The 17,067-nt window shown below is 36.3% G+C and overlaps 1 protein-coding gene across 2 annotated transcripts in view; it reads left to right on the top strand.

Moving 5' to 3' along the window:
• Window positions 1-17,067, top strand: part of LOC123778840 (phospholipid-transporting ATPase ABCA3-like) — a 159,853-nt gene that overhangs the window by 27,245 nt on the left and 115,541 nt on the right. Inside the window, exons 8-11 of one of the 2 annotated variants that reach the window (XM_087866175.1) lie at window positions 632-805; window positions 7,203-7,384; window positions 10,949-11,086; window positions 15,521-15,580. In XM_087866175.1, the coding sequence (XP_087722301.1) occupies window positions 632-805; window positions 7,203-7,384; window positions 10,949-11,086; window positions 15,521-15,580 (554 nt within the window). The remainder of the gene's footprint in view (window positions 1-631; window positions 806-7,202; window positions 7,385-10,948; window positions 11,087-15,520; window positions 15,581-17,067) is intronic. The other variant, XM_087866185.1, reaches the window with a different exon arrangement.

Below are 17,067 nucleotides of genomic sequence, written 5' to 3'. Positions count from 1 at the left end.
TTTTCCCAGCACCATTTGTTGAAGAGACTGTCTTTTTTCCATTAGATATTCTTTCTTGCTTCGTCGAAGATTAGTTGACCATGATTTGAGTGTTTTTGCTTTCTTCCTCAATGTTGATTTTATGTCGTCTCAATAATAATCTTAACAAGAATCTTTTTCTAGCCTATAGGATCCCCTACTTATGGATCTAAACATACCCAACTCTCAGTAGTTATCAGTTTATTCAACCATTCTTTATTTTGGACATGATGATTTAGATTGGAAGCATATGTTTAAAATTTCATAGAGTTTTTTATTCTACCCAATACTTCACACTCTGGAAACTCTGATAATTATTAATAGTTATTAATAATGATTGTGTGCATTTATAATTTCTCAAGCAGAGTGCTCATGAATAAATCTTAGTTTAAATGGCTGTAAATATCCTACACATTAACTGTTAATTCATTTATTTCACACATATTCAGGGAGACATGCTGTGTGCCAGATATTGGTGATACAAGGATGAAAAAGAAAGGCAAACATTCTTCCCTCATAGAGCTTACATTCTATTCCCTGTACTGTAGTAGAAAAAGTTATTCGTTATTTTGCATATTGCTTTAGAGTGATCTTGTAATTTCCTTATTATCAGTCCGTTTGGCTGCTTCTGCTGGAAGTCTCCTATATTTTGCCAGTTTCTTTCCATTTAATGCCATTACTCAATTCTACGGAGAACTGACCCTCACCAAGAAGGTGGCTGCCTGTCTCAGCTCAAATGTTGCATTGGCACTGGGGATTAGTCGTCTACTCAAGTTGGAGTTAAGACGTAAGTGCTTGCCCTGCAAATTTTCCCTTTGCTGTTTGATTCCTTGAAAGGTGGGTGGGACAGTGGGTAAGAAAGTAAGAAAATGTTATACAAATTATTTATCCCTAGATTTATTTATTGTAAAGACAGTTGTGTGTACTAAAAAAAAATCAGATTTTTGAAAAATTAGAAGTTCCTTATCACTCCACAATAAGCTTCCAGTTATACTCTGAAATAAAGTAGTTTTAAATCGATTCTACTGCTTGCTTTATTTACATAATATGTTAGACCTCTTCTCACATAGAGAAATGCTAATTTTTACACAGTTGTTTAATATTCCATTGTGAAGAGGTACTATAATTAATTTGTTCTCAAGCAATGTATATTTAACTGGTTTCCAATTTCTTGCTATTACCATAATAGTACACATATATTTGTTCAAACAGTATGCATACTAATGTAAATAATTTTTTCAATATAAAAATACTATCTTATAAGATATTCATAGGTTAATTTTGATTGCTATTACTACCGTGATAACTCAGTAAGCACAGAGTAGATACTTCTGTTGGTTTTGAGCTACGAACTTAATTTTATTTATTTTCCATATGAAAATCAAACTATTACTATCATTTATTGGATAGTTTGTTGATCTCTACTGCTTTCAAATTCCACCTTTGTTTTATGTTGTTTCCATATGTGCATATATCTGTTTCCTTCTTTTTTTAATAATAACTTTTTATTATGTTAGTCACCATACAGTATATCTTTAGTTTTTGATCTAATGTTCCATGATTCATTATTTGCGTATAACACCCAGTGCAATATTTGCCCTCCTTAATACCCATCACCGGTCTATCCCAATCCCCCCCCTCCCCTCCAAAGCTCTCAGTTTGTTTGCCAGAGTCCACAGTCTCTCATGGTTCATTTCCACTTCTGTTTACCCTCTCTTCATCTTCCCTTCCTTCTCCTACTGATCTTCCTATTTCTTATGTTCAATAAATGAGTGAAACCATATGATAATTGTATTTCCCTACTTGACTTACTTCACTTAGCATAATCTTCTCCAGTCCCGTCCATGTTGCTGCAAATGGTGGGTAATCGTTCTTTCTGATGGCTGAGTAATATTCCATCGTATATATGGACCACATCTTCTTAATCCAGTCATCTGTTAAGGGGCATCTCGGCTCCTTCCACAATTTGGCTATTGTGGACAATGCTGCTATGAACATTGGGGTGCATGTGGCCCTTCTCTTCAATACGTCTGTATCTTTGGGGTAAATACCCAGTAGTGCCATTGCCAGATCATAGGGTAGCTCAATTTTTAACTTTTTAAGGGACCTCCACGCTGATTTCCAAAGTGGCTGTACCGACTTGCATTCCCAGCAGCAATGTAGGAGGGATCCCCTTTCTCCACATCCTCTCCAACAATTGTTGTTTCCTTGTCAATTTTGCCATTCTATCTGGTGTAAGGTGGTACCTCAGTGTGGTTTTGATTTGAATTTCCCTGATGGCTAATGATTTTGAACATTTATTCATGTGTCTGGTAGCCATTTGTATGTCTTCATTGGAAAAGTGTCTGTTCATATCTTCTCTCCATTTTTTTTATTTTAATGTTTTTTTTATTATATTATGTTAGTCACCATACAGTACATCCCTGCTTTCTGATGTAAAGTTCGATGATTCATTAGTTGCGTATAACACCCAGTGCACCATGCAATACATGCCCTCCTTACTACCCATCACCGGTCTATCCCATTCCCCCACCCCCCTCCCCTCTGTAGCCCTCAGCTTGTTTCTCATAGTCCATAGTCTCTCATGCTTCATTCCCCCTTCTGATTACCCCCCCTTTTTTATCCCTTTCTTCTACCGATCTTCCTAGTTCTTATGTTCCATAGATGAGAGAAATCATATGATAATTGTCTTTCTCTGCTTGACTCATTTCACTTAGCATTATCTCCTCCAGTGCCATCCATGTTGCAGCAAATGTTGAGAACTCGTTCTTTCTGATAGCTGAGTAATATTCCATTGTATATATGGACCACAGCTTCTTAATCCAGTCATCTGTTGAAGGGCATCTCGGTTCCTTCCACGATTTAGCTATTGTGGACAATGCTGCTATAAACATTGGGGTGCATACCGCCCTTCTCTTCACTACGTCTGTATCTTTGGGGTAAATACCCAGTAGTGCAATGGCTGGATCATAGGGTAGCCCAATTTTTAACTTTTTAAGGGACCTCCACACTGTTTTCCAGAGTGGCTGTACCAACTTGCAGTCCCACCAACAATGTAGGAGGGATCCCCTTTCTCCACATCCTCTCCAGCAATTATTCTTTCTTGCATTGTCAATATTTGCCATTCTAACTGGCGTAAGGTGGTATCTTAGTGTGGTTTTGATTTGAATTTCCCTGATAGCTAAGGATTTTGAACATTTTTTCGTGTTTCTGTTAGCCATTTGTATGTCCTCATTGGAAAAGTGTCTGTTCATATCTTCTGCCCATTTTATGATTTTATTTGTTTCTCGTGTATTGAGTTTGAGAAGTTCTTTGTAGATCTTGGATACCAGTCTTTTATCTGTAGCAACATTTGCAAATATATTCTCCCATTCCATGGGCTGCCTCTTAGTTTTTTTTGACTGTTTCCTTGGCTGTGCAGAAGCTTTTTATCTTGATGAAGTCCCACAAGTTCATTTTATCTTTTGTTTCTCTTGCCTTTGGAGATGTGTCATGAAAATGGTTGCTTTGGCCGATGTCGTAGAGGTTGCTGCCTATGTTCTTCTCTAGGATTTTGATAGATTCCTGTCTCACATCAAGGCCTTTCGTCCATTTGGAGATTATTTTTGTGTATGGTGTGAGAGAGTGGTCAAGTTTCATTCTTTTGCATGTAGCTGTCCAATTTTCCCAGCACCGTTTGTTGAAGAGACTGTCTTTTTCCCACCGGATGTTTTTTCCTGCTTTGTCAAAGATTAGTTGCCAAAGAGCCGAGGGTCCATTTCTGGGTTCTCGATTCTGTTCTGTTGGTCTCTGTGTCTGTTTTTGTGCCAGTACCATGCTGTCTTTGTGATCACAGATTTGTAGTACAGCTCGAAATCCAGCCATGTGATGCGCCCAGCTTTGTTTTTCCTTTTCAACAGTTCCTTGGCGATTCGGGGCCTTTTCTGGTTCCATACAAAATCAATTTAAACAATTTATGGAGACCAACGAGAATGAAAACACAACAGTCCAAAACCTATGGGACACTGCAAAGGCAGTCCTAATGGGAAAATACATAGCCATCCAAGCCTCACTCAAAAGAATAGAAAAATCTAAAATGCAGTTTTTATATTCTTACCTCAAGAAGCTGGAACAGCAACAGAGGGACAGGCCTAATCCACGCACGAGAAAGCAGTTGATCAAGATTAGAGCAGGTATCAATGAATTAGAAACCAGGAGCACAGTAGAGCCGATCAACAGAACTAGAAGCTGGTTCTTTAAAAGAATAAATGAGATCGATAAGTCGCTGGCAAGACTTACTCAAAGGAACAGAGAAAGGACCCAAATTAATAAAATTATGAATGAAAAGGGAGAGGTCACAACCACACCAATGAAATTGGAAGGATCATTAGAAACTTTTATCAATAGCTTTATGCCAATAAATTAAACAACCTGGAAGAGATGGATGCATTCCTGGAGACCTATAAACTACCAAGACTGAAACAGGAAGAAATTGATTTTTTAAACAGGCCAATTAATTATGAAGAGATTGAAGCAGTGAACAAAAACCTCCCCAAAAACAAGAGTCCAGGGCCTGACATATTCCCCAGGGAATTCTACCAAACATTCAAAGAAGAAATAATACCTATTCTCCTGAAGCTGTTTCAAAAAATAGAAACAGAAGGAAAACTACCAAACTCATTCTATGAGGCCAATATTGCCTTGATCCCCAAACCAGCCAAAGACCCCATCAAAAAGGAGAATTACAGACCGATATCCCTGACGAATATGGACGCCAAAATTATCAACAGGATCCTAGCTAATAGGATCTAAGAGTACATTAAAAGGATTATCCATCATGACCAAGTGGGATTCATCCTTGGGATGAAAGAGTGGTTCAACATTTGCAAATCAATCAGTGTGATAGATTTTATCAACAAGAAAAAAGCCAAGAATCATATGATCCTCTCAATAGATGCAGAAAAAGCATTTGACAAAATATAGCATCCTTTCCTGATTAAAACCCTTCAGAGTGTAGGGATAGAGGGTACATTCCTCAATCTCATAAAAACCATCTATGAAAAGCCTACAGCAAATATCATTCTCAATGGGGAAAAACTGGAAGCCTTTCCCTTAAGATCAGGAACACCAAGGATGCCCACTCTCGCCGTTATTATTCAACATAGTACTAGAAGTCCTTGCAACAGCAATCAGACAACAAAAAGGGATCAAAGGTATCCAAATCGGCAAAGAAGAAGTCAAACTGTCTCTCTTCGCAGATGACATGATACTCTATATGGAAAACCCAAAAGAATCCACGCCCAAACTATTAGAAGTTATAGAGCAATTCAGTACTGTGGCGGGATACAAAATCAATGCTCAGAAATCAGTTGCATTTCTATACATGAATAATGAGACTGAAGAAAGAGAAATTAGGGAATCCATTCCATTTACAATAGCACCAAAAATCATACGTTATCTCAGAATTAACTTAACCAGAGATGTAAAGGATCTATATTCTAGAAACTACAAATCGCTCTTGAAAGAAAGACATTGAGGAAGACATAAAAAGATGGAAAGATATTCCATGCTCATGGATCGGAAGAATTAACATAGTTAAAATGTCCATGCTACCCAGGCAACCTACAATTTCAATGCTATCCCGATCAAAATACCAATGACATTTTTCAAAGAACTGTAACAAACAGCCCTTAAATTTGTATGGAATCAGAAAAGGCCCCGATTTGCTCATAGCTTTATAACAAGTCTTAATATGTTACTCTTATCCCCACACCTTGTTCTTTATTCTTGTCACTTTGCTTTCCACTTGAACTTTACGATCACTTTATCAAAATCTCTGAAAAATCTTACTGGGATTTAGTAGAAATTTCATTACATTTATTCATTAATGAAGATGATTGTGGACTTAATTTTTTCCCCTGTGAACAAAAGCCTACACCCAGTGAATAGCCAGTTAGAAGAATATACATATGATTTCTGTATGGATACTTGCATTTTTCTTTCTTTAGGCATGGAACATTAAAATTTCACTGGAAATTTTATATAGATGTGGGATTTTCATTGGGTTAGTCTGCAACAGGATGTATACTTTTTGGTTTTCTAATTGAATTATGTTTTATTGGGTTATTTATTTATTGTTTTCTATATTATTTTCTCTTTCATGAACTCCTATTGTATTCTGGGTGGGAGGTTTTTCAATGTACAGCAGACTTCCTAAAATTTTCATTCTACCATTTTTGTTGTTTTTTTCTTATTTGTTGTTCACTGCCTCTCAAAGTGGCTTTCATTTTGATAATTTTTAATTCTACTAAATACTTTTGCTTAAACTATTACCTTTTTATAGCTTTTTCAAAAACAAGTACTGATGAATACTCTCATGGTGCTGATCTATAGGAAAAGGAGGCTGAAGCTGAAGAAAGGACAAGTTTCATTGTCCATATTCATGAAATGTCTTTGAATTAGGAGTTCACTGCAAGCCCCCATGCTTTTTCAGTTGTGCTACACTGTGTCGAGAAATAGAAGAACTAGAACAAAGGATAACTTTTTTTTGGATGACTTTTTCCCTTCTATCAGAACTTTATTTATTTATTTACTTTTTTACTTATTAATTTGAGAGAGAGAGTGTGTGTCCATGTGTGTGAGCAGGGGAGGAAGAGCAGAGGGAGAGAGAGCATTTCAAGCAGGCTTTACACCCAGCATGGAGCCCACTGTGGGGCTCAATCTCATATGACCCTGAGATCATGACCTGAGCCAAAATCAGGAGTTGGACACTTAACCAACTGAGCCACGGAGGTGCCCCAGAACTATATTTAACCAAAACCTCTTTTTCTTCTGCTTTGTAGTCAGCATCCATCTCTAGTCAATATTTTTCCAGATTTGTATACCCTGATGGTAGTTTAAATGTGAATTTAGTATGAAGGGATAGAAAAATAGGATCTAATAGGCTTGCTTTTTTCTTGCCTTTTTTATTATTATTTTTGTTTCATTCATTGACCTTGTCTCAGTCATTCCTATTTATTTTTGTAGATTCTGAAGGGAGGTCAGAAGAACCCAGTATTACTACATATTCCATCATTTTCTTAGATGACTTAAATAATAAGGGTATTAACATATAGATAATTCACAGTGACAGGATTTAGAGTATCAACCCTTTTTCTTTCCTGTTTCACAGAGCTGTCATCTATGGTATCTCCTTTTTATTTCAGAAATTGGTATTAGATGGGATAACATTTGGACACCAGTCAACCTTGAGGATAATCTCATGTTTGGCCATATTTTGTTAATGCTTTTACTTGATGCTTTCTTGTATGGCCTTGTGACCTGGTATATAGAAACTGTCTTTCCAGGACAGTATGGCGTGCCCCAACCATGGTACTTTTTTCTTATGGTGAGTACTAATGCTGTTGTTATTGCAAAAGCCATAGTCCTTATGCATTTATTTCATATAATATTTATAGTCAAATCAAAAGGTCAAATGCAGAATCATTTTCCTGTGCATACGAGCCATATGAAAATGCTAGCCATTTCTTGATCTCTTAAAGCCTTCCACATATGCAAATGCACAATATCTGTGGATAAGACACTGAATCCCCATACATTTAAAAACACTTGAGTAATAGAAATCTTCTTCAGCCACATGATACATAGTGGATTAGACTGGAGGATAAAGAAACCTGAAAGTCTGCAGAAGTTGTTCCCAGCTAAATAATACGTGATGATTTCTTAGATCCTAGTGAGTAGAGGATTGGGTATTTCCCATATCTCTGTTCTTACCACCTGTTTACTTTCAAGGATTAGACCAGTTTACTTAGAGTGGAAGAGCTGCTGCATCTTGCCCTCCATACTATTACTGGATAATATATAGTACAAAGAATGCATTCTGACTGAGTGTGATAAAATGCATTGGCTGTGACTTCATTGTTGAGTAATTCAGTTTTGACCCTACTTCCTGAACAGTAACATTTCAAAATGATTTTTGCTTCTAATTCCTGGAGATATAAATCATACATAATTTATTACAAAGTTCAATCCCTTAAAGTATGCAATAGCCACAGAGTAAACCAAGCCAAAGTGTTTTCAAGTTCTTATAGTACTTCATTTTTCACATTAAAATTTTTAATTCTGATGAAATTCGTATTTTAAAATTAACCATTTTGAAGTGGAAAAATACCAGTGGAATTTAGTGCCTTTACAATGTACTTGCATATGTCTAGTTCCAAAATATTTATTACCCAAAAATAAAACCTTCTATCCATTAAGAAGTCACATCCCATTTTTCCATATCCCAAACTCCTAGCAACCACAAATCCGCTTTCTTTTTCTATGACTTACTATCCTGGATGTTTCATATAAATAGAATCATATAATAGGTGACTATTTGGCTTCTTTCACTTAACATAATGTTTTTGAAGTCTATCCATTAATATGTATCAGCACTTCATTCTTTTTTATTACTGAATAATATTCCATTGTTTGTATATAGGACAATTCCTTTATCAACCTGTAGAAATGTAGGGCATCTTTTGGCTGTTCGAATAGTGCTGCTACGAATATTTGTCTATTAAGTATTTGCTTGAGTGCCTGTTTCAGTTCTTTGGGGAATATACCTAGGAGTAGAACTGCTAGTACTTAGGATAATTCTGTTTCTTGTTTTTAGGAACCACTAAACTGTTTTCTGCAGTGGCTGCACCGTTTATACATTCCCACAAGCAATGTACCAGGGTTCTAATTTCTCCACAGCTTCAAAACCCTTGCTATTCTTTTCCCTTTATTGTAGCCATCCTCGTGGGTATAAAGTGTTCTCATGGTTTTGATATGCATTTCCCTAATGACTAATCATGTTGAGATATTTTCATGGGCTTGCTTCTTGGTCATAGGGTATGTTACTTATAGAAATGTCTATTCAAGTTCTGTGACTTTTTTAACTGGGTTGTCTTTTTATATATTCTTGACAGTAGAACCTTACCAGATACATGATTTGCAAATATTTTATTCCATTCTCTGGGTTATCTTTTCATTCTCTTCATAATACTCTTTCATGCACAATAATTTTTAACTTTGATTAAAACCAATTAAAAAAAATTTTGTTGGTTGTGAATTTTGTGTCATATCTAAGAAGTTAATTGTGAGATCCAGAGTCATCAAAATTTACCCCTGTGTTTTCTTCTAAGAATTTGATGGTTTAAAAGGAATTTGATGATTTTATCTGTTAAATTTAGATAACTAATCAATTTTGAGTTGATTTTTATATAGTATAAGGGGGAGATTCAACTTCATTCTTTTGGATGTGTTAATCCTTTTGTCCCAATACCACTCTTTGAAAAGACTATTCTTTCCCCATTGAATGGTCTTAGCACCTTTGTTGAAAATCAGTTGGTCATAAATGTATGGTTTCATTTTTGGATCCTCAATTTTATTCCATTGGCCTATATGTCTATTCTTACGTCGGTACCACACTGTTTGATTACTATAGTTTCATAGTAAGTTTTGAAATCTGAAAGTGTGGGTCATCCAGCTTTTTCTCTTCTTTTTCAAGATTGTTTTGGCTACTAGGGGGTCCTGGAAGTTCCATAAGAACTTGAGAATCAGCTTTTCTATATCTGTAAAAGTAACTATTAGAATATTTATGGAAATTACAATGAATCTGTTGATTGCTTTAAGTAGTATTGCCGTTATTAAAAATATTGTCTTTCACACGGTTTGGAATTTATTTGGAAGGGTCAGAGAAAGGCAAAATGAGACAGGAAACAAAAGCAGCCAGAAAAGATCATGTCAACACTGTGGACCCCTGGAGCCCAGTGATGCAGGGAACTCTGAGAATCAGTGCAGAGCACACAGTGATGATCTCAGAATCATCCCCCCCACCCAAAAAAATTGTCTTTCAGTCCATAAACTTTCTTTTTCTTTTTTAACTTTCTATTTATATAGTCTTCTTTAAATTCTTTCATTGAGGTTTTATAGTTTCAGTGTGTGAGTCATTCACCTCTCTGGTTAACTTTGTTCCTAAGTATATTATTCTTTTGGATGCTCTTGTAAATAGAACTGTTAGAATAGAATTTTCTTTTTGTATTGTTCATAGCTGGTATGTACAAACACAACTGATGTATACACGTTGTATGCATCTTTGCTGGATTTGTTTATTAGATCTAGTAGTATATGTAGGGGAGGGGTCTCGGGGCACTTCAATATGTAGAATCATGTTGTCTTCAAATATAGATAGTTTTACTTCTTTCTTTCCAGTTTGGATATCTTTTATTTCTGTGAATAGCAAGAATGAAAGCAGGTATCCTTGTCTTATTCCTGATTTTAGAGGGAAAGCTTAAGTCTTTCACTATTGAGTATGATGTTAGCTGTGGGTTTTTTCATAAATTCCCTAATGAATTTCAAGAAACTGTCCCTAGTTTTCCAAGTGTTTTTATCATGAAACACTTTGTCAGAGGTTTTATTTGCATCAGTTGAAATGATCATGCCCCATTTGTTCTATTAATGTGATATCTTTCATTGATTGGTTTTTGTATGTTAAACTATCCTGCATTCCTAGGATAAATCCCACTTTGCCATGATGAATATTCTTTTTGATATGCTATTAGATTTAGCTTACAAGTATTTTTGAAGATTTTAAAATCTATATTAGTAAGGGATATTGGTCTGTAGTTTATTTTCCTTGTGATGTCTTTGTCTGACGTTGGCATTTGTCTTTCAAGTAATGCTGAGCTCATAGAATGAGTTAGAAAGTATTCTTTTCTCTTAACACTTTTTGGAAGGCTTAGAGAACAGTTTTTTAAATTCTTGTTTAAATGTTTGATACCAGTGAAGACATCTGGTCCTGGACTTCTTTGTAGACAGGTTTTGATTACTAAGTCAGTCAGTTTATTCATTATAGATCTGTTCAGATGGAATGCCTTATTTCTGAAAGCTCATCTTGGTAATTACATTTTGGCTTTCTTTGTAGCACTCATACTGGTTTGGTGAACCAAAAATCAGAAGGAAAAAAGAAGAAATGAAAAGCTGTGGGGAAACCCCAAACAAGTATTTTGAGGCTGAACCTGCTAATTTGGTGGCAGGTATCCAGATCAAACATTTGTACAAGGTATTTGTTTCAAAGGTCTCTTTTTCCTGCAAAGACTGAAAGCCATATACTATACCCTGGATTTGTAACTGGCCATTTCTAGAAAACAAATAAGATGTTTAATAATGAATGGGTCATAATCAGTATAATTCTAATTTAAGAGACATTCATAGAACATATAGATATATCTTTACAATATAGGATTTACTTCACTCATTATGCTTCTAATCTCCTCTGGTAGGCTTGGCAACAAGTGATATTTGAATTTTGTAATAAATTCTGTGAAGAAAATAAACTTGATACAGTAGTAACATCTGAGTGTAAGTGGAGAGGATGACACTAAATGTAGCTAAAGGGAAATATCTCTGAGGAGATGACCTTTGAGTTGAGATTTGAAGAATGAATAGAGCTAATTCTTTGAAAAGCTAAGTAAGAGAAGAATACCCACAGGAGGCAAATAGCAAATTCAACAAACCTGAGGTGAGAAAGATCTTCATGTGTTTGAGGAACAAAAAGAAGACCAGTATATTTGAAGGCAAAAGAATGATAGTAAATGGCTTCTTTGGGAAGCCATTGATTGATTCAAAGCACTAGAGAATATGACATATGTGTTTTAAAGAACATTTTGGCTACAGTATGGAAAACAGGATGTTGAAAGGTAGGGAGTTGAGAAGGAGAAGAGTGGGGAAAAGAAGACCGGATGGCGCTTTTTATAAGAAATAAGAATTGTATAAGGGTTGTGGAAGTATATATAAAGAGAAATGGACAGATCCAAGAGATTTCTAACAGAACTGAGAATATTGGGGGATGGGTGGACATTGAAGGAAGAGGAGTAAACTAGAATAATTCCTAGAATGACAAACTAGACTAAGATGTTAAAAACAGCAAGTCTGTTATTTACCAAGTTGTAGTAGATTTTCTTTTTTTTTTTTAATGTTTTTTTATTATGTTAGTCACCATACAGTACATCCCTGGTTTCTGATGCAAGGTTCGATGATTCATTAGTTGCGTGTAACACCCAGTGCACCATGCAATACGTGCCCTCCTTACTACCCATCACCAGCCCATTCCCCCACCCCCCTCCCCTCTGAAGCCCTCAGTTTGTTTCTCATAGTCCATAGTCTCTCATGCTTCATTCCCCCTTCTGATTACCGCCCCTTTCTTTATCCCTTTCTTCTACCGATCTTCCTAGTTCTTATGTTCCATAGATGAGAGAAATCATATGATAATTGTCTTTCTCTGCTTGACTTATTTCACTTAGCATTATCTCCTCCAGTGCCGTCCATGTTGCAGCAAATGTTGAGAACTCGTTCTTTCTGTTAGCTGAGTAATATTCCATTGTATATATGGACCACAGCTTCTTAATCCAGTCATCTGTTGAAGGGCATCTCGGCTCCTTCCACGATTTAGCTATTGTGGACAATGCTGCTATGAACATTGGGGTGCATATGGCCCTTCTCTTCATTACGTCTGTATCTTTGGGGTAAATACCCAGTAGTGCAATGGCTAGGTCATAGGGTAGCTCCATTTTTAACTTTTTAAGGGACCTCCACACTGTTTTCCAGAGTGGCTGTACCAACTTGCATTCCCACCAACAATGTAGGAGGGATCCCCTTTCTCCACATCCTCTCCAGCAATTGTTGTTTCTTGCCTTGTCTATTTTTGCCATTCTAACTGGCGTAAGGTGGTATCTTAGTGTGGTTTTGATTTGAATTTCCCTGATGGCTAAGGATTTTGAACATTTTTTCGTGTGTCTGTTAGCCATTTGTATGTCCTCATTGGAAAAGTGTCTGTTCATCTCTTCTGCCCATTTTATGATTTGTTTGTTTGTTTCTCACGTATTGAGTTTGAGAAGTTCTTTGTAGATCTTGGATACCAGTCTTTTATCTATAGCATCACTTGCAAATATATTCTCCCATTCCGTGGGCTGCCTCTTAGTTTTTTTGACTGTTTCCTTGGCCATGCAGAAGCTTTTTATCTTGATGAAGTCCCACAAGTTCATTTTATCTTTTGTTTCTCTTGCCTTTGGAGATGTGTCATGAAAAAGGTTGCTTTGGCCGATGTCGTAGAGGTTGCTGCCTATGTTCTTCTCTAGGATTTTGATGGATTCCTGTCTCACATTGAGGTCTTTCATCCATTTGGAGTTTATCTTTGTGTATGGTGTGAGAGAGTGGTCAAGTTTCATTCTTTTGCATGTAGCTGTCCAGTTTTCCGAGCACCATTTATTGAAGAGACTGTCTTTTTTTCCGCCTGGTGTTTTTTCCTGCTTTGTCAAAGATTAGTTGCCCAAAGAGCCTAGGGTCTATTTCTGGGTTCTCTATTCTGTTCCATTGGTCTACGTGTCTGTTTTTGTGCCAATACCATGAATTTCTTAAATAAATGTTTCTTCATTTTCTGTATTCCCTTAGGACAATTCCTGAAGATTATACCTGATTTTTGTTGTTTTGTTTTTTTAATTTTCACAGCTTTTCTTGCAGTGGATCTGAGGACCCACTTTTCATGCTGATTTCCCAGAAGTGAAACTCTGTATCATCCATTTTTATGGGATGACTTTTCTTAATTTTGATTTAGAATCTTTTTACTTTGTTTAATGATGGATATTTGTCTGTTGCTTTCATTTCTTTGTAAGGCATTTTTCAAGTTTCAGTATCAGGATAATGCTAGCCTCATAGAGTGAGTTGGAAAAGTATTTCCTCTTTACTTTCCCAGAAGAGCTTTTGTACAACTTGTATTACTTAGTTTGCAATTACTTGGGAATTTTCCAGAGATCTTTTTGCTACTAATTTCTAATTTAATTCTGATTCTGGTAAGAGAATTTACTTTGTATGACACAAATCCTTTTAAATTTATTGATTCTTGTTTTATGACTCAGACAGTCATCTGTCTAAATACATGTTATATGCATACTGGAAAATAATGTGTGATCTGCTGTTGGTTCTTGGGGTGATACATAAATGTTAATTAAGTTAGTTGGTAGTTTAATAAGTATTCTATATCCTTAGTGATTCTACATGTTCTAACAGTTATTGAGAGAAAAATATTGAAGTCTTTTAAAATAACTGTATTTTTTCTATTTTTGTCTGTAGTCCTTTGGCCTCATATTTTGTTTGTTTGTTTGTTTGTTTTTAAATAATATTTTTTAAATTATGTTATGTTAGTCACCATACAGTACATCCCTAGTTTTTTTTTTTTAAAGATTTTATTTATTTATTCGACAGAGATAGAGACAGCCAGCGAGAGAGGGAGCACAAGCAGGGGGAGTGGGAGAGGAAGAAGCAGGCTCATAGTGGAGGAGCCTGATGTGGGGCTCGATCCCATAACACAGGGATCACGCCCTGAGCCGAAGGCAAACGCTCAACCGCTGTGCCACCCAGGCGCCCCGGTACATCCCTAGTTTTTGATGTAAAGTTCCATGATTCATTACTTGCGTATAACACCCAGGGCACCATGCAATACATGCCCTCCTTAATATCAATTTAGCTATCAGTTTGTTATTTATCAATAACAATTTAGCTATTGTGGACAATGCTGCTATGAACATTGGGGTGCATATGGCCCTTCTCTTCACTACGTCTGTGGCCTCATATTTTTGAATCTATTATTAGGTGCATAAACCTTTAGGAGAATTATGTCTTCTTGAAGTTGATCCCTTTATCATTATAAAATGGCACACTTTCTCCTTGGCAATATTCTTCTCTTATGTACTTTGACTAATGTTACTATGGCCACACCACTTATTTTTTTCTTGTTACTGAATTCTATTTTATTGTAATAACACTAAGACTTACAAGATATCAGTTTTATTCCAATGCTAACACTAAATTCAGACATTTTTCTGGATGTTTCCATAGTTTATCATATTTCAAAAGCAGTATCAACTAGGCAATATCCATATGTTTTTTAAACTGCTGTATTAAAGTTTAATTAACATACAAAATGCTGAGTTCCAGTCCAAGATGGTGATGTAGGAAGACCCCAAACTCATCTTCTCCACAAACAACAAATCCATACCTATTTATAGATCATTTCCTCCTGAAGAACTGAGGGCTGACTGAACAGCTTCTGCAAACAAGAGGGAGAACACATAGAGAACGATGAGCAAAATAAAGACCATTCCTTTAAGTTTAGGAGAAGAAGCTGAGATAAAAATGTAAAAAAGGAGCCACTCAGAGTTGGAGACTACAATAACTGAAATGAAAACTACGTTAGAGAGAATCAACAGTAGATTAACACATGCAGAAGAATGGATCAGTGATTGGGAAGACAGGGTATTGTAAAGCACCCAAGCTAAACAGCAAAAAGAATTTTTTTTAAATGAAGATAAGTTAAGGTATCTCTTGGACAATATCAAATGAACAAACATTCAATATTACAGGCATCCCAGAAGGAGAAGAGAGAAACAGAGAGGCAGAAAATTTATTTGAAGAAATAATAACTGAAAACTTTCCTAACCAGGGAAAGAAAACATACATCCAAGTTCAGGAAACTGAGAATTCCAAACAAGATGAACTCAAGGTCCACACCATGATACACAATAATTAGAATATCAGAGATTACACAGTTCCAAACTTCAGGCTATATTACAAAGCTGTAGTGATCAAAACAGCATGGTACTGGCACAGAAATGGACACGTGGATCAATAGAACAGAATAGAAAACCCAGAAATGAACCCACAACTCTATGGTCAGTTAATCTTTAACAAAGCAGGAAAAAACAGTCTCTTCAACAAATGGTGTTGGGAAAACTGGTCAGCTATATGCAAAAGAATGAACTTGACCACTATCTTACACCATACACAAAAATAAACTCAAAATTCATTAGAGACTTAAATTTAAGACAGGAAACCATAAAAATCCTAGAAAAGGGGCATCGGGGTAGCTCAGTCAGTTAAGTGTCTGACTCTTGGTTTCAGGTCAGGTCATGATCTCAGAATTGTGAAATTGAGCCCCTCATCAGGTTCCACCCATGAAGCCCGCGGAAGATTCTCTCTCTCCCTCTGTGTCTTTCCCTCCCCCACCCAGCTCATGTGCTGTGCTCTCTCTCAAAAAAAAATTCCCAGAAGAGACCACTGACATCAGCTGTAGCAACATCTTTCCTGAGGCATTGTTCTTTTATTTATTTTTTAACTTTTTTTCTTTAACTTACTTGTTTTTTATTGTTTCTATGCTTATACCTTTAACTCCTTTTTTCTCTTGCAGCATCTAACCTGCATATGTAAATTCATCAAGTATATTTTCATTTTAGAAATTACAATTTTTATCACTTCAAGTTCTGTTTCTTTTTAGTTATCTTTTTTCTTTTTAATTTTTAATTCAGTTAGCCAACATATAATATATCAATAGTTTTTGATGTAACTTTCAGTAATTCATTAGTTGCATATGACACCCAGTGCTCATCACTTCATGTGCCCTCCTTACTGTCCTTCAACCAGTTACCCCATCCCCCCACCCACCTCCCTTTCCGCAACCCTCAGTTTGTTTCCCGGAGTCAAGAGTCTCATATGGTTTGTCTCCCTCTCTGATTTCTTCCCATTCATTTTCTCCCTGTCCCTATGATACCCTGTGCTATTCCTTATATTCTGCATATGAGTGAAACTGTATGGTATTGTCTTTCTCTGACTGACTTTATTTCACTTAGCATAATACCCTCCAGTTCCATCCATGTCAATGTAAATGGTAAATATTCATCCTTTCTGATGGCTGAGTAATACTCCATTCTATATATGAACCACATCTTCTTTATCCATTCATCCGTTGCAGGACATCTTGGCTCTTTTCACAGTTTGGCCATTGTGGACATTGGGGTGCATGTGCCCCTTCTTTTCACTACATCTGTATCTTTGGGGTAAATACCTAGTAATGCAATTGCTGGGTCATAGGGTAGCTCTATTTTTAAGGTCCTGAGGAACCTCCATACTGTTTTCCAGAATGGCTATACCAGCTTGCATTCCCACCAACAGTGTAAAAGGGTTCCCCTTTCTCCACATCCGGACCAACATTTG

The sequence above is a fragment of the Ursus americanus genome, chromosome 2 (genome assembly GCF_024610735.1).
Source record: "Ursus americanus isolate L20-20 chromosome 2, mUrsAme1.1.p, whole genome shotgun sequence".
Taxonomy (NCBI): Eukaryota; Metazoa; Chordata; class Mammalia; order Carnivora; family Ursidae; genus Ursus; species Ursus americanus.
This window is presented reverse-complemented; position numbering and strand designations above follow the sequence as displayed.